This window comes from Heptranchias perlo, chromosome 11 (assembly GCF_035084215.1).
Source record: "Heptranchias perlo isolate sHepPer1 chromosome 11, sHepPer1.hap1, whole genome shotgun sequence".
NCBI classification, from domain to species: Eukaryota; Metazoa; Chordata; class Chondrichthyes; order Hexanchiformes; family Hexanchidae; genus Heptranchias; species Heptranchias perlo.
In genome coordinates this window covers 15,358,134-15,383,226 of record NC_090335.1, presented here as the reverse complement: position 1 = coordinate 15,383,226, position 25,093 = coordinate 15,358,134, and the positions used below count along the sequence as shown (strand labels likewise).

At 43.0% G+C, this 25,093-nt stretch overlaps 1 protein-coding gene across 1 annotated transcript in view; it reads right to left on the bottom strand.

The window, feature by feature from the left end:
• phf11 (PHD finger protein 11) overlaps positions 1-23,633 on the bottom strand; it is a 246,166-nt gene extending 222,533 nt beyond the window's left edge. The window contains exons 1-4 of the mRNA XM_067993443.1: positions 23,424-23,633; positions 15,703-15,811; positions 13,015-13,119; positions 5,068-5,201 (exon numbers count right to left, since the gene is read on the bottom strand). Coding sequence (XP_067849544.1) covers positions 5,068-5,201; positions 13,015-13,119; positions 15,703-15,807 — 344 coding nt within the window. The 5' untranslated portion in view covers positions 15,808-15,811; positions 23,424-23,633. The remainder of the gene's footprint in view (positions 1-5,067; positions 5,202-13,014; positions 13,120-15,702; positions 15,812-23,423) is intronic.
• Positions 23,634-25,093: the final 1,460 nt, after the last annotated feature.

The following is a 25,093-nucleotide window of genomic DNA, read 5'->3' as shown; positions in this document are numbered from 1 at the left end:
CATCTATACCCACCTTGTCCCCATCTCTCTGCTTCACAAACAGAATACAGAGAGCAGAGACATCCACGGCAAGGCTAGATCTTAATCTTTGTCACAATGTATTATCTTTCTGAGGATAATATTTCACCCAACAGCAGAGTAAACATTGTCATAATTTAAGAAGTTATCCTAGAACTACATGGGACTGGTCATTTGCCCCTCTACTATCCTGTTCCATTCTTCTAAGAACCCCCTTGCCTACTCCTTGCCGTAGAATCATTTTCTTCAGCTCCTGCTGGCCATCTTTTTTCCATCATTCCTCTTGCTCACCCTTGGATTTGACCTTGCAAAGATAGTGAATGGTGTGTTGAGAAGATAACTAATGCACCCTCAGCACCAGTGCAAACACCCTATCATCTTCTCTGGTGTTGAGAATGCCAAGAAAATCCCATCCTTACAGTGCTCCCTCTTTCTTCAGAAACAAGACAGAGGCATCTGTTAGAGTGACAGGAGGGAAAGGTCGATCAAGATCATAGAATCACAAAGGTTACAGCACGGAAGGAGGCCATTCGGCCCATCAAGCCCATGCCAGCTCTATGCAAGAGCAATCCAGCTCCCCTGCCCTATACCCACAGCCCTATATATTTTTTCCTTTCAAGTATTTATCCAGCTCCCTTTTGAAGGCCATGGTTGAATCTGCCTCCAACACCCCCTCGGGCAGTGCATTCCAGATCCTAACCACTCGCTGTGTAAAAAAGATTTTCCTCATGTCACCTTTGGTTCTTTTGCCAATCACCTTTAATCTATGTCCTCTGGTTCTTGACCCTTCTGCCAATGGGAACAGTTTCTCTCTATCGACTCTATCTAGACCCTTCATGATTTTGAATACCTCTATCAACTTTCCTCTCAACTGTCTCTGCTCTAAGGAGAACAACCCCAGCTGCTCCAGTCTATCCACATAACTAAAGTCCCTCATCCCTAGAATCATTCTAGTAAATCTCTTCTGCACCCTCTCTAAGGCCTTCACATCCTTCATAAAGTGCGGTGCCCAGAACTGGACTCAATACTCCAGCTGAGGCCGAACCAGTGTTTTATAAAGGTTCATCATGACTTCCTTGCTTTTGTACTCTATGCCTCTATTTATAAAGCCCAGGATCCCGTATGCTTTTTTTTTTAAACCATTTTCTCAACCTGCCCTGCCACCCTCAACTTTTTGTGTACATATACCCCCAGATCTCTCTCTTCCTGTATCCCTTTAAGAATTGTGCCCTCTAGTTTACATTGCCTCGCTTCATTCTTCCTACCGAAATGTATCACCTCACATTTCCCGGCATTAAATTTCATCTGCCATGTGTCCGCCCATGCCGCCAGCCTGTCTATGTCCTCTTGAAGTCTATCACTATCCTCCTCATTGTTTACTACCCTTCCAAGTTTTGTGTCATCTGCAAATTTTGAAATTGTGCCATGTACACCCAAGTCCAAGTCATTAATATATATCAAGAAAAGCAATGGTCCCAGCACTGACCCCTGGGGAACACCACTGTATACTTCCCTCCAGTCCGAAAAACAACCGTTCAACACTACCCTCTGTTTCCTGTTACTTAGCCAATTCTGTATCCATGCTGCTACTGCCCCTTTTATTCCACGGGCTTCAATCTTAATGACAAGCCTATTATGCGGCACTTTATCAAACGCCTTTTGAAAGTCCATATATGCCACATCAATTGCATTGCTCTCATCAAGCCTCTCTGTCACCTCATCAAAAAACTCTATCGGGTTAGTTGAACACGATTTTCCTTTAACAAATCCGTGCTGGTTTTCCTTAATCAATCCACACTTGTCCAAGTGACTGCTAATTTTGTCTCGAATTATCATTTCTAAAAATGACACTGAAGTGAGAGAGTGAGCGCTAAAAGCACAGGCAGGCATTGGATGGGCTCAATCTTACAATATCAAATGGTCAGCAACTGCTTAACAGTTGATGAGAATTTCAGATTCATACACCTTTTGAGAATTACATCGAGTCTACAGCACAGAAACAGGTCCACCTGGTCTATGCCAGCGTTTATGCTCCACACGAGCCTCCTCCCACCCCTCTTCATCTAACCCTGTCAACATACCCTACTATTCCTTTCTCCCTCATGTGCTTATCCAGCTTCCCCTTACATGCATCTATGCTATTTGCCTCAGCTATTCCTTATGGTAGCACTTTCCACATTCTTGCCACTCTTTGGGCAAAGAAATCCCTATTGGATTTATTAGTGACTATCTTATATTTATGACCTCTAGTTTTGGACTCCCAAGTGGAAACATTTTCTCTACGTCTACCCTATCAAACCCTTTCATAATCTTAAAGACCTCTATCAGGTCACCCCTCAGCCTTCTCTTTTCTAGAGAAAATAGCCCCAGTTTGTTCAGCCTTTCCTGATAAGTATATCCTCCCAGTTATGGTATTATTCTTGTCAATCTTTTTTGCACCTTCTCTAATGCCTCAACATCCTTTTTATAATATGAAGTCCAGAACGGCACACAGTACTCTGTGTGGCCTAATTCGCACTGAACATAACTTCTCTGCTTTTCAATTCAATCCCTCTACAAATGAAGCCCAGTGCTTTGTTTCCTTTTTTATGGCCTTCTTAACCTGCGTTGTTACTTTTAGTGCTTTGCGTATCTGTACCCCAGGTCCCTTTGCAATTCTACCCCATTTAGGCTCTTATTAGCCGAACAGCATGTGGCCTCTTTCTTCCTACCAAAATGTACCACCTTGCACTTATCTATATTGAAATTCATTTGCCAATTACACACCCATTCTGCAAGTTTATTAAAGTCTTCTTGCATTTTGACGCATTCTTCCTTTGTATTAACTACACCCCCCAATTTGGTGTCATCCGCAAATTTTGAAATTGTGCTTCCGATTCCCAAGTCCAAATGTAAATTGTGAACAACAGTGGTTCCAGCACGGATCCCTGTGGTACACCACTTTCCACCTTTTGTTAGTTTGAGTAGCTACCCTTAACTCTTATTCCCAGTTTTCCGTTTTGTAGCCAGCTTGCTATCCAATCTGCTATGTGTCCCCTGACTCCACATGCTCTGACCTTAGTCAGGAGTCTACAATGCGGTACATAATCAAAGGCCTTTTGAAAACCCAAATATTACCCTTGGATATTCTTTCTGTAACTTCTTCAAAGAATTCAATACACTTTGACAAGCATGATTTTCCCTTCTGACTATTCTTTATTATATTTTTGTTCTCTAGATGTTTTTCTATTATATCTTGGAGTAAAGATTCCATTATCTTTTCTACCCCTGACGTTAAGCTAATTGGTCTATAGTTCCCTGGACTGGCTCTATCTCCCTTTTTAAATATAGGAATCACTTCAGCTGTCCACCAGTCCTCTGGCACTATTCCCTTTTCTAATGAATTTTTATATCTATGTAATAGTGCCTCTGCTATCTCGTCCTGAACTTCTTTTAATATGCGCGGATGCAATCCATCCGGACCAGGGGTTTTATCCTCTCTAGGTTTGATTAGTTTATCAATGAAATGCACCCTTTCTATCTTAAATGTTTTTATATCTTTTTTAATCTCTTCTTCTAATGTCATGCCCACCATGTTAGTCTCCCTGGTAAATACTGAGGCAAAGTAAGTATTCAATATTTATGCCATTTCACTGTCATTACCTGTGAGTTTATCCTGTGCATCCCTTAGTGGCCCTATACCTATCCTGATTTTTCTTTTGTTATTTACGTGCCTGTAGAACTATTTCTTTTTATATTCCTTGATAATTTAATTTCATAGTTCCTCTTTGTTTTCCTTTTTTGACCTCTTCATATTCCCTTTTGTCACCCGCTCCTTTATTGTCTATGTACTTAGTGTATGCCTTTTCCTTTAGTTTCAATTTTACCCTTCTTTTTATTCATCCCTGGTGTTTCATTATTGGCTAGTTCTTGTTTTTTAGATGAACATATTTCTCCTGAACTCTATTGATCACTGTTTTAAATATTTCCAACTGCTGTTCTCTCTCTTTGTCTGTCAATTTTTTTTTTCCAGTTTACCTTCCCTTGTTCCATTCTCATCCCCTCAAAAATAGCTTTTTTCCCAATCTATTACTTTGGTCTTTGTCTTACTTATGTCTTACTTATGTCTTTCTCAATCATTATTTTAAACCTTATTTTGTTATGATCGTTATTGCCACGATGTTCCCCTATGCTTACTTCTCTAGTTCATTTCCCATTACTAGATCCAGCAGGGATTCCTCTCTTGTTGGGCGTCTCACACATTGGGGAAGAGAGGAGTCCTGTACACACTGTAAAAAATTCCATTCACCTTTCTCCTTTCCCTACCACTTCTTGCCAGTTTATTTGGGGGTAGTTGAAATCTCCCATGATTATTATTCAATGTTTTTTTTTACTCATTTCATAGATTTGCCTACATAATTGTTCCTCCACTTCCCTTCCACCATTAGGTAGTCTGTAGAATGATTAGCCTGATCATATACCTATTAATGTGATCAAGGGCAATACAACTGAGAGGACAGTAGTCTGACAAAAATGACCAAATGGCAATAATCTTATCAGGGAAATGGGCACAAGTACCTACCTATGGCTTGATCTTTCTATCTTGTGAAGAATCAGAAGACAAGTGTCCTGACATTTGCAAGTCAATAGACAACTGTACTTAAAAGTTGTTTTACAAGAACATAAAAAAATTATAGCCCTTCAGGACAGCTTTGTTGTTGCAATTTCAAATAAAAACCAGAGATACATAAAGTGCTCTAGTTATTAACACAAATAGATGCACAGATTTAGGAACTGAAGGACAAAATGTTGACAGACACGAAGCAGAGAAGATCACAAACTATAGTATAGTACTATAATAATTCAAGAATTGTTCCACAATTATAGCAATCTTTATGGGACACAGTATCCAAACATTTTATTAGATGCAATTGTGTACACACCGATGTAGAATTTAGGTAACGCACCACTATAATACCCATCAAGTATTTCTTTAGGGGGGGGGGGCGGGTGGAAGGGGGGGGATGAAGACATAGAAGTTTCACAACGTATTGCTTAAGATCACTTTACCTGTAAACTCCATAGATTTCATTTTCCCCGATTGCACCATTATCACTCCTCACACAGGGATAGTGATAGACCTTCCTACAGTATCTTACAGCACATTTAACAGCAGCCCCAGACCGACGACAGTGACTGCATTTCTAAACATAAACACAGACAGAAAAGTCAACAAAAATTGTTCTCTTTTACTTTCAAAGCCAAACTGTACAATAATCCAAATGGCTGACAATCGAATTAAAAATTAAATTATGTCCAGGCCGTTTTAGTTCTGTCATTTAATATAAAAGGCAAACAAAATAAAGTAAAACACTTCTTAAAATTAATGAGCCCCTTGTTCATACTAAAATATATATTTAGTTACTTTTTAAAATGAATTTCTATCATTCAAATTTTTCTGTTAAATGAAACTTCACTGACATATTTCCCCAAAAAGTTTATACACCAAATAACAAGCAACTTTTTAGAAACGTCACAATTACTATGGCATATTGCTAAGATTGACTGTGTCATATAAGAAAGCATTGAACAAGAAAGAGTCATTTGGGCCATCAAGTCTGCTCCTTCCACAGATAATCCACACTCCGCCCTAGCATGGATTCTTCCCCAATGTCATCTGCAAATTTGGATAAGAAACTCTGTATTCCTTCATCCAAATCATTAATGTACATGGTGAAATGAAGAAGCCCCAGTACAGATACCTGAGGAATACCACTTGTCACATACCATCAGTCAGAGAACATTCTCCTTATCCCCACTCTCTATCTTCTACTTCAGTGCAGTACTGAGGAAGTGCTGCACTGTCGGAGGCGCCGTCTTTCGGATGAAATGTTAAACCCTCTCAGGTGGACATAAAAGATCCTATGGCACTATTTGAAGAAGAGCAAGGGAGTTCTCCTCAGTGTCCTAGCCAATATTTATCAATCAGTCAACATCACTAAAACAGATTATTTGATCATTATCTCATTGCTCTTTGTGGGACCTTGCCGTGTGCAAATTGGCTGCTGCTTTTCCCTACATTACAACAGTGACTACACTTCACAAAGTACTTCATTGGCTTTTAAAGCACTTAGGGATGTCTTGAGGTTGTGACTGGCGCTATATAAATGCAAGTTCTTTCTTTCCCTAATCATCTAATAAAATGTTTTGCAAAATTTCTCCTGATCCCAAAAGATAGTCTAGCAAATCACCATCTACTTACATAAACACCGGCATGGACCAGTTGGGCCGAATGGCCTGCTTCGGTGCTGTACATTCTATGTAATTATTAAAATCTGGCCAATGTGTTATGAAATCACCTCTGTTTATATACATCTCTTTAACTTTCAATCCCAAATATTTATTGCCTTTTTTGAATAGCAAAATTAACATACATTGGCTGCTTTTGCCAAAAAAAAATTTTTTCTAACCTCTAGGCTTATTAATGTTGTACTTGTGACCTGTAGTTCTGCACTGGCAGTCCAATTTAAATACCCCACATAGATCTTCATTATCTGTATTTTGTAGCTTTCTGATGTTCTGGGTTCTGTTTCCCCTCAATTTTATTTTCTCACAGATGCCAATGAATAATTTTTGTTGTATAACAAAAAAGTGTAACCATTTCAGTGCATAAGTTCTTATACTATATGCACATTAAGAAGATTGTCCAATTAATAGACATCTCATTCTATATAGAAATGAATGCTTCACCATCCAAACTGGGGAAGGAAGTCATTGTCCCTTTATGTGTGCAACACATTACGTCATATTGCAACACTCATCTCTACTTTATATATAGTCTCATTATGAAAGTTTGCCTCAGTTCCTTTGAAAGTATAGGCCAAGCTGGGGAAGGGGTGGCAGAGTAGGGTAGTACAGGGTTCTCTCATCTCTAGAACGTGGGTTTAAATCCAATGCGATGAAAGTCTCCCTCGCTCTCTGTTGAATCCAAGAATCCAATGAGAGATTAGTTTGGGCAATCTCAACACAGCTGCTATTGAGCCACAGGCCCATAGCTCAAAACTATCTCATTCAGCATCAATTGCCAATCTCACCTAGAATAGTTGGTGTGGGAATAGAAAATGTAACATTAGCAGGCTAGTCTCTGCTGCACTAAGGTTGGGGCTGAGGCACATTGTTAAAGCATAGCAAAGGGAGCTTTATTTTGTGCTACCCTTGAACACAGAATGCTTAATGCCAACACTGGGTGCCCAAATGAGAAAAAAAGTGTTCCCTTTCCAAAGAATTACTTTCCCCATCCTGGTGAGCCCAAAATTCAACCAAAGAGTAAGTAAAGTCGTATCTACAGTAGACATTGCTGTTATCGATAAAGATTGCAACACAAAGTAGAAAGAATGAATCGGAGCAAGAAAGTTTGTGCGTCTCTTTCCATTTATTACTGAAATAGCAGATCTTGCAATTCCAATCCACTCAATAAGTTTATATGAGACTACCATATTAAAACATTGACTGCCTTCTAATTAACTCAAAAGTCCTGGTATGAACAAGAGTATGGCAGGGACTGTTGTGCAAAGCAGTTTAGATGCAACAGCCACTCGAGGAGTCCTGCATCAATTACTACAAAGACAGCTGATGGCAACAGCACCAATATCCAGATTCCATAATAAGCCTGAACCCCACATGCAGCATGGAGAATTCCAGCTGTAGTCAATTTGTGGCCAGATTATACCCAGAGCTATCTAGAACTTATAATAACTGGATCCTAATCTAGCACTGGTAGAGGTTTCTATCAATGACGAGGGGACCGGGCTCCTTACATACTCAGGATCTGCTTCAGCTGCTGTTTGGTTAAGTGTTCAGAGGAAGCGCAGGTGGGGCAATCATTTAAATATGGGTTAAAAAAAATCCTGTAGGAAGGCTGCCAAGATCAACATATTTATGAATACTCCCCAGAGCTGGTGAACTCTATATTGGTAGTTTACTTGCTCTACATTCACATCCAAGTGTTAAAGAACAGAGCCTGAAGTCAATTGATACCAGTCAATTTCTCAGAATAACCACCTATAATTATAATTAAAAGAATATAGGTGCACAATGGGTTAAAATCCTTATGATTTTTTTTGCCTGAAAAAGATGGGAATAAGACCCCAAGTTTTCCTAGTTTAAGGAAACCTCTATGGTCTGGTAAAGCAAGTGTTTCTGCAATTCTGAAACCAACAGTTCTTTGGTAAGATCATTTTCTTTCCTCAAAAAGGTCAGCCACTTGAACCTCTGGGCAATCCATGTGAAATGTAAAAAACACCTTTTGCAGGCATAGTTCTTCATTCATCCACATGTCAAGGTTCAGTTGTTGGCAAAATGTTGGACATAATTTGCCTAATGGCAATTTTGCTGGCACTGGAGAAATAATGATGACAAATTATTACTGGCATGGAAGCAAAAGCACAAAGTACAATTCCTTTCCAGACTATACTGTTCTTTGGTTGGCTCTTTTGAACTTAGTTACGAAGCCTCCTCTGACACAATGTAACTCTGCCTTCCTCGAAAGGCGAATGAGCTATCTTAGAAACCATACTTCGAGGCTCTGCTGGTATCTATTAAAACTCTTCAGCATCACTTCCAGGCGGTCTCCATTTCTGGGCAATAACTCCATCTGCACATTCATAGGATAACCTGATACCAAAGCTGGGCGTGGCTGCATAGCAAGGGTTCTTCAACTTGATGCCCCGCTCTGCTGAAGGGATCTATTGTTACAAATATTTTGCTGGCCATGCAACGTTGTTTGAATAATCAAAGGAACTGTCCCACAGTGGAACTTGGGTTTGGGGCACCACTGCATCATTATATACTACTTCTAGGCAAATTTAAACCACTGTGCTGAGATAACTGGTGAAAATTAGGATTGAGGGATACAGTGAAATGGCAGTTCAGTGGGGTAAAAAAAATGACCTGTTGAGGTTATTGGCCTTTTCCTGCTCCTAAAATTGCTAATATTTTAAGCATGACCCCTCTTTTGCACTGTACCCTGATCTTGTATCCTCTTCCCCAATACATTGAGCTTTTTGGTTCTTCACTGGAAGCACAGGAGTATTTTATTTGGGAAGTGATTCAAGGTACTTCAAGGCAGCTGTGCCTTCAGCCGTCTAGGTCCTAAGCTCTGGAATTCCTTCCGCAAACCTCTTTACCTCTCCTCCTCCTTTAAGATGCTGCTTAAAATATACCTCTTTGACTAAGGATTTGGTCATCTGTCCTAATATCATCTCCTTTGGCTCTGTCAACATTTGTCTGATAACACTCCTGTGAAGAGCCTTGGGACGTTTTACTATGTTAAAAGCACTATATAAATGCAAGTTGTTGTTGTTGTTAATAGGTGGAGTAAAAAGGGCAACTTCTGGAGTCTAAGAAACTCCAAGTAGATTGTCAAGGCTGTCCTATATTCTCTTAGATAACCTCTGTGGGGTCCATATAAAAAGGAAAGGAGACCAAATTCTGGGAAATTACAGTAAGTAATTAGGTCCTGCACAGAGTCCTGGTTTGAGTCAAGGTTCTCAAACGTAAAGGCCTTGTTTTGTGCCAATCCACAGACTATGATCATCACTATAAATTGAACTTGGGTGTGGAATACATAATGCATGTTTTTTTTCTTCTTGTTCCTGTCCCTCAGATTTAAATGCTACTCAACGATTTCAAAATCACAACAGTCACTCATATTGATCAACTTAAATTAGCGGACAAACCAACACCTTCTGTCACTGCTGCTGTCTGACAATGCAAGAATGCATTACAGGCTCAGTCTCAATCTGCTTTAAGTGATGGAAGCCCCCGATCCCTTGCCCCTGAACTAGACCTAGATCAGCCGATTGACATGGGAGAGGGGGCCTCACATGGCTGTCATACGGAATCAAGGCTTTCTTTCGAAAAGCTTGAAGGCACCATCCTCAGTAGGTGTCTTTTCGGATTGTTTACTGGAATGCCATTGGTAGAAGCTATTCACAGCTAAGACTAACCCTTGTTGCTGCAATGAATGAGAATGATTAAGGCAGAGATGCCCAGCATTTTGAAGTAGTGGATCTATGCATTGTAACCAGCAACTGGGCTGTATAGAATTAATTGCTTGAGTTAGGAAGAATAATAGTTAAACATCATGTGTAAAGTCCAATCTATTTTGCACATTTGGGAGCCACTGCACCAAGCCATTTCTACTCCCTTCACTTCCCCTCTCGCATTTGTTTTTCTTTCACTTCTCCCAGTACTTTTTTCTTACCATGTCCTACTTTCCACTTTTCAGCTGTCTTTCACTGCTTTTCTTTTTTTAACCTCGTCCGTTTGCCTCGACAAGGCAGCAGGAGCATTGGGGCTCAGGCAAGTTAGAGGCAGCAGCACCAGGATTCCGACGGCAGGCAGGTTCGAGGCAGCAGTATCAGTAACCACCAAGTCCAGGGTGGAAAAAGATGCCAGAGACGAAGGGCAGTCAGAATCTCTGCTTAGTGGCCTTCCGCTGAGGGTGCAGTCTGTTAAGCAGGCGGGAATTCTAGTATGATCAGTCTCAGCAGCCCTTGGTGACCCTTTTTTTTTAAAAAAGGGTGTTTTAGGTTGATCTTGCCAAGCCCTGCTAACAATCCTCCCTCCTGTTCCCATTACAGTCATATATAAGTGAAGTGAACACTATGAATGAACAGCATTCACCTCTGAAAAGCCTACCAGAAAAAGGAGCTGAGCTTCCAGTAGGGAATAAAAGCTATTGGGCAGGAAATGCAGCTAGTGTTAATTATATCCATGTGATTTATATCAATTAGTGTTAATTATATTCAGATGGTGTGTATCATTTGGGGCTCTCTTGTATTCATGAGAGCTTATCAACAGTGTGGTGGAGCTCTGTGAATAAAGGTTTGGAAGCAACTGGAGACCAGGCTCTAGTATTCTATCCAGCTTAAACAGTTACCTCTCACAGTTAAGTGCAGTAACCTGACGTGCATCTCCCACTCCTAACAGTGCTGCTCTCCCCCTCCAGCTCAGACCAGCAAAATCATATGCCCCAGCTGAGAGAGATGGCTATGCAGTCTGTCTGTTGTGTTATTCCCCACCAGTAGAAACAGTCAATCAGGAACTGCTTGGTAGGCCTGTGAGCTGGACACTCCATGGTAAGATATCAAACGCCACCTCTGATTCACTGTCAGCTGGCACCATTATTTTAGTTGAGGTTCTGCTGATTGCTTTGTCAATGACCATGACCAAATCAACTCTTAAAAGGTGGAAAAAAAAGAAAAAAAACTCTTAAAAAGGTGCTGGTTGATATTCCAGCAACAGAAGGTATCCATAATTTTTTTTTATTCGACCATGGGATGTGGGCGTCGCTGGCAAGGCCAGCATTTATTGCCCATCCCTAATTGCCCTCGAGAAGGTGGTGGTGAGCTGTCTTCTTGAACCGCTGCAGTCCATGTGGTGAAGGTTCTCCCACTGTGCTGTTAGGTAGGGAGTTCCAGGATTTTGACCCAGCAACGATGAAGGAACAGCGATATATTTCCAAGTCGGGATGGTGCGTGACTTGGAGGGGAACGTGCAGGTGGTGTTGTTCCCACGTGCCTACTGCCCTTGTCCTTCTAGGTGGTAGAGGTTGTGGGTTTGGGAGGTACTGTCGAAGAAGCCTTGGCGAGTTGCTGCAGTGCATCCTGTAGATGGTGCACACTGCAGCCATGGTGCGCCAGTGGTGAAGGGAGTGAATGTTTAGGGTGGTGAATGGGATGCCAATCAAGCGGGCTGCTTTGTCCTGGATGGTGTTGAGCTTCTTGAGTGTTGTTGGAGCTCCACTCATCCAGGCAAGTGGAGAGTATTCCATCACACTCCTGACTTGTGCCTTGTAGATGGCGGAAAGGCTTTGGGGAGTCAAGAGCTGAATCACATCTTAGTCACTTTTCCTCCAGTACCATTGACTGAATAAAAAAAAAGACTGGAGATACATGCAACAAACATGGTAAGACTTGCTCAACTTAATTTAAATTGTACAATAAATGCTACAAAGATCTCTTAAAGTCTAGCCAAAAAAATTTTAGAAATTACTTTTATTAACCTCACAAAAAACTCTGCAATGCACTAGCTCATAATGGACATATACTTTGGTATGAATATGGATTGAACAGTAAAGATAGCTATTTCTTGCTGCGCTAACAGAACAAACAAGGTCTCAGGTATGCCCCAAAGTGAGATGCTATACAAGAAGGGTCAAAGACAACCACATGGCCAAATGACTCCTTAAGGGCACCAAACTCTTAAAAGGGGCAGAATACCACTGTGCACATTCCAAAGTTTCATTTATATATGGTCACAATAAATGAGGAACAATGTACATATTTACAGACAAAGCCTGAAAAGTTGCAATAAGGATCAATTAAATTAGAATGCTCAATAATCTTCACTTGCTCAATACTGTTTTCATGCCATAATACCATCTTGCCACTGGATTTTTATATCACCTGCTTGGATAAGATTTCAGGTATAAAGAAATAATAAATGTAATTTCAATATCATAATACTTGAAGCCTGAATTATGTCAGTAGTACTTAAGGCTGAGAAGACATATCTGCAATTTGCAGAATACTTCAAAATGCAGCACAACGAGCTTTCTAAAAAAAATATTACACTGCTTCCAATGGAAAAGTGGCACAGATTACTGGTGCTCCAATACTTTGTAACAAAGGCATGGTAGCACATAAAATTCAGACCTGCAATTATCCGACATGGCAAGTTCCCCTGATACAGGAGGTGGAAAAAAAAGACACAATACTAAGGCACATTCCTGCAACACTGAGGGAGGCCTGGGAGCAGGTCGTCTTCCTGACCTCTCTGTCATTTCCTGGGAGGCAACAGAAAGAAAATAAAATATAGAACTTACATATAGCAGTGCCTTATCACATCCTCAGGACAAAAAGTGCTTCACAACAAAAGTGGTACTCTCTATCGACAAGATAAACTGAAAACTGCTAGATATTTGAATATTCTTATAAGGAAAAATAAAATTACCGTTTTAATGACTTTCCGCAATTTCTTTTTAATAGCGGGCACTGAAATTCCGCAAAGATTTTCACTCTTGGATTTTTTCGATGTCTTGGGTACAGAAGAAAATAGCTGGGGAAAAAAAGTGAGAACTTTAGTTCAAACCACATAACTAACATCTTATTAGCACCACAACTGTCCCTTGACTGGAGAGCTAACAACAAGGAAGAAGAAAGTAAGACCTTTTAAAATAGTAGTCAGGAAAAAGTTATATATATCATGCAGGATAGTCCAACACACTGGGAATGCGATATTAAATATACAGGATTCAACAGCAAGTTTTCTTGTAAATCACTGATATTCAATTCACAGATGTAGCATAAAGCCTCATCATTGATCTTTCTATCCCGCAATAGGCAATTTTCAGTATAAAGCAAGATGATATTTAAAGATTACTGAACAATTGTAACTTTACTGACAATTTCAGACCACAAGAAAAACCGCTCTGAAATTATAAAAAATTAATAATGGCTGAGAACTTTACCCTGCTTCAAAATTATATAAAAATTTAAGTCTGGCCTTCCCTATCCAGCAGCTCTCTTGTGCCGACCATTTGTATTCCATTCTGTGGCTGCGAGTTAAGACTCCATGGGCAAAGCACCCCCGTTATCATTTCCAAAGATCTCAAAAGGATTCTAAGAATATGAGCACTTTGTTAGTTTCATGAAAGTTTGACGTGAAGAGATGTGGTGAATGAGGAGATTTCAGAGTTGCCTGTTGGCAAGTGCTGTTGGTGAGGCTGCTATTGTTTATACTTTTCATAAATGACTTACAGGACCAGAATATTGTCCAAGATGACTAAATTTACCACGAGTACCAAATAGTCAGTAGCAAACGATGCTAACCAATGTGCAATAATCCAAAGAGATCTGGACAGGCTAAATCAATGGGCAGAGAGATGGCAGATGGTGTCCCAACACTGGGAATTGTAAAGTCTGGCGAATAGACGGAACCAAGAATGCAGAGTAAATGTTAGATGTTGGGTTGCTTGAGGTAACAGAGCAAAAAGGAAACCTACAGGTTTTGGTGGATACGTTGCATAAACTCTGATGCGAAGTAACTCAGTAAAAAGGCAATCTTGCAGCATGCTACTCCTGTTCAAGCATAAATAGCATGCAAGTTTCTGGAAACTGTATATTTAGCTGTAAATTCATTAAAAATGAAATAGAGCATAAATAATAACATTTATATTCCTAAGACGACTGATCACATTGAAATATCTCAAAGTACTTTACACAATTAATTTCTTTGAAATACATTGGCAGATGCGGCTTTGGTTTAATGCCTCAAGCCAAGGATGGGATCTCTAACATTGCAGCACTCCCTCCGTAACAGTTACTAGAGTGACAGCCTAGATTATGAGCTCAACCCAGGGATCAGGCTTGAACCTGCAACTTTCTAACCCAAAGGCTGCTACCAAACAAGCCAAATGGAACACATAAATTGGAAACTTCCAGAAGCTATAAACCTATTTCGCATAACTATATTTTGCTTTTATTATAGACTTTGATGATATATACCAGGAGGCTGACTGTCACTCATGTGATAAAAGGTTGCTACATGTTGTGAACAAATTTTCCCACAGATGCAACCCAGATGATGTTAGAAACAACTCCATAGAGTCCTAGTTGATCTAATGATCAGTGAATGCCACAGGCAAGGTGCAGGTCAGTCACAGAAATGTGCATAAGTGACTCCCCCAAGAGCACAGCAGGTAAAAATGCCTTGTGGTTCGGTAATGAGTCATACACACCACAAAGATCCCACGTTTGATTCGTGATTGGCTGAGGTCAGCTAACCAGACAGTAACTGGGGAAATAACTCAATTATAACTCAGCAAGCTCAAGAGAATGTAAAAGAATGTGGTCCCATATGATAATGAATACTTGGGCAAGGTACCAGAAGGCTGCCAGCACCATTGGAAACATTTCACAGGAGTCACTGACAATGCTCCAAATTAAATTATGACAGTCAGACAGAGAAGCACATTCAAGCTACCAAAAAGCAAATTTAGGATATCAGTTCTTCACAGACAGAATAAACCACAGATGAAATGAATGTCCAAGTATGGTATTAAATGCAAAAGCTCTGATGGCATTTAAAAAAACAGCAGGATGCTGTGATATATGCTCTTTCTCATATATATTTATCTTGTGAACTCAGACTGTTCTCAGATAGAAATGTATTTCAGTTGTTCTTCCCATATCTTCACACTATTCTCCAAGGGAAGACTGTGAAGTAATAGAAGGATTCGCAGGCTGATTAGCAGTCTGACAGGCCATGACATAAACACTTCTTCCACGGCCGTAACCAGCTCTATACAAGTCAATAGGGTGGCTAGTCCTATATGGCGGGAGGTCTTTATGGGCTCCCACCACCCATACGATGAGGGGTGGGCACCAACACCTACTGGATGCGAGTATCCTGCTGGATGTCAGCCCAGAATTCAGAGCCAGAGCTCCAGTCACTGCTCGCCAGTACTGTCTGGAGCGGGGTTGGACTCCTGCACCTTCTGGCTCAGAGGCGGGACTGCTACCACTAAACCAAATGTTCTCTCCATGCATTTCTGTAAAACCAAATTAGTATAAAAGCTTTGAACACACAAGATATCATTACCTTACTTCGTATGCTAAAACCATTAAAAAGTACACTTACCAGACATCTGCGGTGAACTACCAGTTGACTATCCTGAGAAAAGAGCAGTTCTCCACTGAACGCTTCCTCCTTTGTCCGCTTGCAGAATCCACATTTTAATGACATCTCACTATGGAAATTACACAGAATTACATAGAGCCATGTAATATAGCTATTTTTTCAAGCCCCACTATGAACTTCAACTTGAATACAATCTAGACTGACACTTCAGTGCAGTACTGACGGAGTGTTGCATCATCTTTTGGATAGGATGTTAAGCTGAGGCCACTATCAGATTATCCTGTTAATTATTTCTTGCTGTTTGTGGCACCCTGCTGTGCACAAACTAGTTGCTGAATTTGCCTATAACTACAATGACTGCATTTCAAAATGTGATCCATTGGTTGTATTGCACTTTCGGATGCCCTTCAGTTTCTCAATTTTAAAAAGTTAGGAAATTTGGGAGGGATTCAGGCTACAGGCAGCCCAAAATAATATTAACTGGAATTTAACATACAGCTTTGTAAGGGTAGTATACAGCAAATAACCAGATGCAATATTTTAGTTGGAAAAGTTGCAATTTGACAATTAGGTGTTTTTTAAAAAAAGTATATTACTAACAATATACTTTCCAGATAAATTATTGCCTCGAGAATACTTGCCAAGAAAATTATTTTCCTCAAGAGTTTGGTTTTGAAGGAAGATACACTGTAAACTTCCCCTTTTGTTACAATAAAGCTACAGTGTTTAGTCTTAAAATTAATATGTGCAAAACTATAGGAACAGCACTCATAACCCAATATAAAGATCAAGGGTTATGAGGGACAGTTGTAGCATCTGGAGGCAGGATATAACCTGCACCAAAGAAATGGTTGGGAGGGTGGGGAAAGAGGAAAATGCTACCCTCATATCCTCCTCCTAATTGTTGTGTCTGGAGAGTAACATGTAAATAAGGAACATTAAAGTCAGCTTTTATTGCCAATTTAAAAATCTGGGTTTTAAAAATTTAATTCTTAAGATGTTGGTGTCGCTAGCAAGGCCGACATTTATTGCCTATCCCCATTTGCCCTTGAAGGTTTTGGTGGGCCTTCTTGAACTGCTGCAGTCCGCGTAGTGAAGATGCTGCCACAGTGCTGTGAGGTATGGAGTTTCAGGATTTTGACCCAGCAACGATGACAGAACAGCAATATATGTCCAAGTCAGGATGGTATGTGACTTGGAGGGGAACTTGGAGGTGATAGTGTTCCCATGCACCTGCTGCCCATCACGGATTTGGAAGGAGCTGTCGAAGAAGCCTTGACGAGTTGCTGCAGTGAATCCTTTAGATAGTACACACTGCAACCACGGGACCCCGGTGGTGGAGAGAGTGGATGTTTAAACTGGCGGCTTGGTTTGTCCTGGATGGTGTCAAGCTTCTTAAGTGCTGCTGCAGCTGCACCCATCTAGGCAAGGGGAGAGTATTCCATCACACTCGCGGCTTGTGTCTTATAGGTGGTGGAAAGGCAGTGAGGAGTCAAGACATGAGCCACTAGTCCCAGAATACCCAGTTTCCGACCTGGTCCAGTAGCCACGGTATTTATGTGGCTGGTCCAGTTGTTTTTGGTCAATGATGACCCCCAGGGTGTAATAATGGGGGATTCAGCAATTGTAATACCACTGAATATCATAGGAAGATGGTTATGCTCTCTCTTGTTGAAGATGGTCATTGCCTGATACTTGTGTAGTGCAAATGTTACTTGCCACTTTTCAGCCCAAGCCTGAATGTTGTCCAGGTCTTGCTGCATGCAGGCATGGACTGCTTCATTATTTTAGTTTTTTTGGGGTATTTTTCAGGTTCTATTTTTAGTATCAAAAACTGGGAGAAAATCATGTCGGGGGGCGGGGAAGAGGAACGGTCTCCAAAAAAAGATAAATTTAGAGAAAAATCAGAGAAAACATTTTTTTTAATTTGGAACATCATTAAAACTCAAAAACAAGATACGGACAAAAAAAACAGCAGAGTTAATCAAAATATAAGTTTGCAGCAACAGTGACAGAGACAACATGGGAAACGTAATTGTATTAACTTGCATATTTCAAGGTAAAGAAGGCAGAAGCCAATAATCTTAAAAATGAGGTTTATTTTATACCAAGATAATATATATTTGACATCCAAAGTTGACCTAAAGCAGATGAAAAGCAGGAATGAACATTATGATTTGTGCATCTAATCACCATAATGGTAGCGAATACAAGTGGATTATGGATGGACTGAATGGGCCCTCATAAACATACCATGTGTTTCATAATGTCAGGTTGTCCTATATCCTATACACTGTATGTGGAACTTAATTTGAAATATCCAGACACCCTTAACAACCGCCTCAGGACATCCCAAGCCCTTTACAGCCAATGTACTTTTGAAGTGTAGTCACTGTTGTAATGTAGGAAACATGGCAGCCAATTTGCACTCAGCAAGGTCTCACAAACAGCAATGTGATAATGATCAGATAATCTGTTTTAGTGATGTTGGTTGAGGGATCATTGTTATCCAGGACACAAATAATGTCATGATGTGGAGATGCCGGTGATGGACTGGGGTTGACAATTGCTCTGACGTACGGAGCGGAGAAACTACGCCATGTTCTCCGCAGCCTTCAACATGTCATCAATGATGACGAACACCTCGCTATGGCCATCCCCACACCTCCACTACTCGCCTTTACACAGCCACCCAACCTCAAACAGACCATCGTTCGCAGCAAATTACCCAGCCTTCAGGAGAACAGCGTCCACGACACCACACAACCCTGCCACGGTAACCTCTGCAAGACATGCCAGATCATCGACACAGATACCACCATCACACGAGAGGACACCACCCACCAGGTGCACGGTTCATACTCCTGTGACTCGGCCAACGTTGTCCACCTCATACGTTGCAGGAAAGGATGCCCCAGAGCATGGTACATTGGCGAGACCATGCAGACGCTGCAACAACGGATGAACGGACACCGCGCAACAATCGCCAAACAGGAGGGTTCTCTCCCCGTCGGGGAACACTTCAGCAGTCATGGACATTCAGCCACCGACCTTCGGGTAAGCATACTCCAAGGCGGCCTTCGAGACACACGACAACGCAAAATCGTCGAGCAGAAATTGATAGCCAAGTTCCGCACCCATGAGGACGACCTCAACCGGGATCTTGGGTTCATGTCACACTACACGTAACCCCACCAGCGAACAAATGTTATCTGTTTTTAATATAACGGGTCATTGACTGTCTTCCTTATCTCTCTCTCTTTTTTTGTTTTTGGGGGTTTGTATATTCGGTGGCCTTTTTAGGTGACACCTTTCTGTCTGCTCACTGTGATTGCCTTGGCAACGGGCAGTAATCACCAGGCATTGTTCTGTGATTTTAAAATGCGAAGGATTCGAAAATGTTATTTCCACACCGTTCACCTGAGGAAGGAGGAAGCCTCCGAAAGCTTGTGGGATTAAAAATAAAATTGTTGGACTATAACTTGGTGTTGTAAAATTGTTTACAATTGTCAACCCCAGTCCATCACCGGCATCTCCACATCATGGCGACCATCGACACCACAAACTGCCAGCTCACAGTGGAAAGGATATCCAAGAAGATCGCGCATTTAGACACAGACATCAAGTTTTTACAGAGCTGCAAGAAAGCAGACAAGATCCCGAAAGGACTACAGATCACAAACCCACTCAAGTCCACATACAACTCAGATTATGCTGAGAGACTCTGCCGCCGTACCTCTCGCACACTCCGCAACCATCTCATACACCAACTCTACAGCAGACGCCACAACCTCGAAACAAAGATAGAGTCCATACTCTCAACCTGTACTCAGGACACAGCAGACCAGCGACGATATACCGCCAAACATACGAGGCAACGGAACTACGCTGCCGACATGAAAACCAAGAGCAGGAAGCTTGAGAAACTCGGCATCACCACCAGCATCGACCAAGCTTCCCCTGGTACCACGGTTGCAACAACAGGGAAGTTTATCGTCAATTTGTCCGACCACACCCTTCAACCAGACGAAATCGAAGTTCTCAGCCGAGGGCTCAATTTCTGCCCCACTACCAAAATGGACCCCACTAGTCTCGCGGCAGACACAGAGGAATTCATCAGGAGAATGAGGCTCCGGGAATTCTACCACAAACCACAAAATTTCAGCAGCGAACCCAATGAGACAATCAACGATCCGGAACAGCAGACAGAGGGATCCGCGATACAGCAACCGAAGAGGAAAGAGTCTCACTGGACTCCTCCAGAGGGTCGCTGCCCTCAGCTTGACATGTATGCTCAAGCTGTCAGGAAATGCGTCTATGCCAGATTCATCAGCCGCACTCGGAAGACAGTCCAGAATGTCACCCGAGCACAACGCAACGCCATCAAAGCTCTCAAGACCAACCGCAACATCGTCATCAAACCAGCGGACAAAGGAGGAGCCATCATCATACAGAACAGAACGGACTATTGCAAAGAAGCATACCGACAACTGGACAACCAGGAACACTACAGACGGTTACCCGCAGACCCGACCAAAGAACACACCCATCAGCTCAACAAACTGATCAAGACCTTCGATCCAGACCTTCAAAACATCCTACGCACTCTCATCCCACGTACTCCCCACGTGGGAGACTTCTACTGCCTCCCAAAGATACACAAAGCCAACACACCCGGACGTCCTATCGTATCAGGCAATGGAACCCTGTGTGAGAACCTCTCTGGATACATCGAGGGCATCCTGAAACCCATCGTGCAGGGAACCCCCAGCTTCTGTCACGACACTACAGACTTTCTACAAAAACTCAGTACCCACGGACCTGTTGAACCAGGAACACTTCTCACCACGATGGACGTCTCGGCACTCTACACCAGTATCCCCCACGATGACGGCATCGCTGCGACAGCATCAATACTCAACACCAACAACAGCCAATCTCCAGACGCCATCCTACAACTCATCCGCTTCATCCTGGATCACAATGTCTTCACCTTCAATAACCAGTTCTTTACCCAAACACACGGAACAGCCATGGGGACCAAATTCGCACCCCAATACGCCAACATTTTCATGCACAAGTTCGAGCAGGACTTCTTCACTGCACAGGACCTCCAACCAACACTATACACCAGATACATCGACGACATTTTCTTTCTATGGACCCACGGTGAGGAATCACTAAAAAGACTACACGATAACATCAACAAGTTCCATCCCACCATCAAGCTCACCATGGACGACTCCTCAGAATCAGTTTCTTTCTTGGACACACGAATCTCCATCAAAGACGGGCACCTCAGCACCTCACTCTACCGCAAGCCCACGGACAACCTCACGATGCTCCACTTTTCCAGCTTCCACCCTAACCACGTCAAAGAGGCCATCCCCTATGGACAGGCCCTGCGAATACACAGGGTCTGCTCAGACGAGGAGGAACGCGATGGACACCTACAGACGCTGAAAGACGCCCTAGTAAGAACGGGATATGACGCTCGACTCATCGATCGACAGTTCCGACGGGCCACAGCGAAAAATCGCATAGACCTCCTCAGAAGACTAACACGGGACGCAACCAACAGAGTACCCTTCATCGTCCAGTACTTCCCCGGAGCGGAGAAACTACGCCATGTTCTCCGCAGCCTTCAACATGTCATCAATGATGACGAACACCTCGCTATGGCCATCCCCACACCTCCACTACTCGCCTTTACACAGCCACCCAACCTCAAACAAACCATCGTTCACAGCAAATTACCCAGCCTTCAGGAGAACAGCGTCCACGACACCACACAACCCTGCCACGGTAACCTCTGCAAGACATGCCAGATCATCGACACAGATACCACCATCACACGAGAGGACACCACCCACCAGGTGCACGGTTCATACTCCTGTGACTCGGCCAACGTTGTCTACCTCATACGTTGCAGGAAAGGATGCCCCAGAGCATGGCACATTGGCGAGACCATGCAGACGCTGCGACAACGGATGAACGGACACCGCGCAACAATCGCCAAACAGGAGGGTTCTCTCCCCGTCGGGGAACACTTCAGCAGTCATGGACATTCAGCCACTGACCTTCGGGTAAGCATACTCCAAGGCGGCCTTCGAGACACACGACAACGCAAAATCGTCGAGCAGAAATTGATAGCCAAGTTCCGCACCCATGAGGACGGCCTCAACCGGGATCTTGGGTTCATGTCACACTACACGTAACCCCACCAGCGAACAAATGTTATCTGTTTTTAATATAACGGGTCATTGACTGTCTTCCTTATCTCTCTCTCTTTTTTTGTTTTTGGGTGTTTGTATATTCGGTGGCCTTTTTAGGTGACACCTTTCTGTCTGCTCACTGTGATTGCCTTGGCAACGGGCAGTAATCACCAGGCATTGTTCTGTGATTTTAAAATGCGAAGGATTCGAAAATGTTATTTCCACACCGTTCACCTGAGGAAGGAGGAAGCCTCCGAAAGCTTGTGGGATTAAAAATAAAATTGTTGGACTATAACTTGGTGTTGTAAAATTGTTTACAAATAATGTCAGCACAGCATGTCTAACGTGGAATGTGTGCGCTGGCAGTCTGATCGTCTACATGCTGAAAATCAGTGAAGAAACGATTTTAAGAATCCGTACATATAAAAATATTTAGGCAGCGACATAACTATATAGGACAACTAAATGGTGGGAGAGCAAGAGATCTATTTCAGTGTATATATTTTCATATGGGATATACATTTCCCCGTTCATTTTTGATTTGAGTATTGCAAGATTTGAAATTTTGGCTAGTGGATACAAACCAATTGTTGCTGACTGGTGCAGATTGGCTAAATGCAACCATTCCCTCACAGTACAGCAACAGTTAAGTTCATAACTAAAGTCAGTCAATGATAACAGAAACCACTATTGCCAACCTATCAACAAGAGACACCGTTATTACTCAATAGCCAAAACCGCTATTGCCAGCCCACTGCCAATAGCCGACCGAAACTGCTACTGCCAGCCCGCTGCCAATAGCCGACCGAAACTGCTACTGCCAGCCCGCTGCCAATAGCCGACCGAAACTGCTACTGCCAGCCCGCTGCCAACGGCCGAAACTGCTACTGCCAGCCCGCTGCCAATAGCCGACCGAAACTGCTACTGCCAGCCCGCTGCCAACGGTCGAAACTGCTACTGCCAGCCCGCTGCCAACGGCCGAAACTGCTACTGCCAGCCCGCTGCCAACGGCCGAAACTGCTACTGCCAGCCCGCTGCCAACGGCCGAAACTGCTACTGCCAGCCCGCTGCCAACGGCCGAAACTGCTACTGCCAGCCCGCTGCCAACGGCCGAAACTGCTACTGCCAGCCCGCTGCCAACGGCCGAAACCGCTACTGCCAGCCCGCTGCCAACGGCCGAAACCATTATTGCCAAAGGATTGGCACAATCGGCCTTCCTCACCGGTCATTATTCTGCGATACAATGCCCCCCAAACCGTTTACTCCTCCGCCACTCCCTCAGTTGGTGGTGTTGAATTTTCACACCGAGTACCGCAGTCTGTTTGTAATCGGCCGGCAGTGAGAGGCAGGCGGGCGGGGGTTCAGCCGGAGCCAGCATTACTACAGCTCCAGCGCCGCCCTCGGGGCCTGAGGCCGACACGGAAATGTCAGTCGACGGCCCCTTTTTCCCCCCCCTCCTCCGGCGGCTGTTCACTCGAGCGAAGGCGGTGTGTGCCGATACCGTACCGTTTAATTGCGCCGCCGCCCACTCCGCAATCCCGGGCGGTGCGGACCCCGCCTCTCCAGCCGTGCCCGTCACGCCGCAGACCATCCAGCCTGCCCGAGTCTCCAATATATATCCGGCCCGGAGCAGGATCCGGGGGGAGGAGGGGAAGGTTTTATTCCGAACCACAACCGGTGTCGGGGCCGTGGGGACGTGTCCGCCGGCCGACCGGATCCAATTTGCGGAAGTTGAGCGGGGCTCAGGGAGTGGGTCAAACCGGGGGCCTAAAACCGACTAGAAAATATAACAAATACGAATCGACAAAATAACTAGAAAGAAAAATACTAACCAATAAATTAAAAAGCAGAAATACTAACCAACAAATTAACTAAAAAGAAAAATACTAACCAACCAATTAACTAGAAAGAAAAATACTAACCAACAAAATAACTAAAAAGAAAAATACTAACCAACCAATTAACTAGAAAGAAAAATACTAACCAACAAAATAACTAGAAAGAAAAATACTAACCAACCAATTAACTAGAAAGAAAAATACTAACCAACAAAATAACTAGAAAGAAAAACACGAACTCGGAGCTGCCAGTCTGCCCCCACTGGCTGTTCGATAACTAATGAGCGAAATCAGAAACAATCCCGGTATTTTCCTCCCCTTCAATTCAGAGCGAAGCCCCGACCCGTTACATGAGAGGGCGCCGTGTCGTGACTCCAGACCCTCTCCACCTGGAGCCCTCATACACTTTCCCAAAGAGGACCAGAAAGAATTTCGACAACGTTAAAGAACGTTGCAATTAACCAATTCAGGAGGGTCATAAGATCATAAGAAATAGGAGCAGGAGTAGGTCAATTGGCCCCTCCAGCCTGCTCCGCCATTCAGTAAGATCATGGCTGATCTGATCCTAACCTCAAATCTAAATTCATGTCCAATTTCCTGCCCACTCCCGGTAACCCCTAATTCCCTTTACTTCTAGGAAACTGTCTATTTCTGCTTTAAATTTATTTAATGATGTAGCTCCCACAGCTTCCTGAGGCAGCAAATTCCACAGACCCACTACCCTCTGAGTGAAGAAGTTTCTCCTCATCTCAGTTTTGAAAGAGCAGCCCCTTATTCTAAGAATATGCCCCCTTTTCTAGTTTCACCCAACCTTGGGAACATCCTTACCGCATCCACCCGATCAAGCCCCGTCACAATCTTATATGTTTCAATAAGGTCGCCTCTCATTCTTCTGAACTCCAATGAGTAGAGTCCCAATCTACTCAACCTCTCCTCATATGTCCGCCCCCTCATCCCCGGGATTAACCGAGTGAACCTTCTTTGTACTGCCTCGAGAGCAAGTATGTCTTTTCTTAAGTATGGAGACCAAAACTGTATGCAGTATTCCAGGTGCGGTCTCACCAATACCTTATATAACTGCAGCAATACCTCCCTGTTTTTATATTCTATCCCCCGAGCAATAAACGCCAACATTCCGTTGGCCTTCTTGATCACCTGCTGCACCTGCATACTAACTTTTTGATTTTCTTGCACTAGGACCCCCAGATCCCTTTGTACTGCAGTACTTTCCAGTTTCTCGCCATTAAGATAATAACTTGCTCTCTGATTTTTCCTGCCAAAGTGCATAACCTCACATTTTCCAATATTGTATTGCATCCGCCAAAACTCTGCCCACTC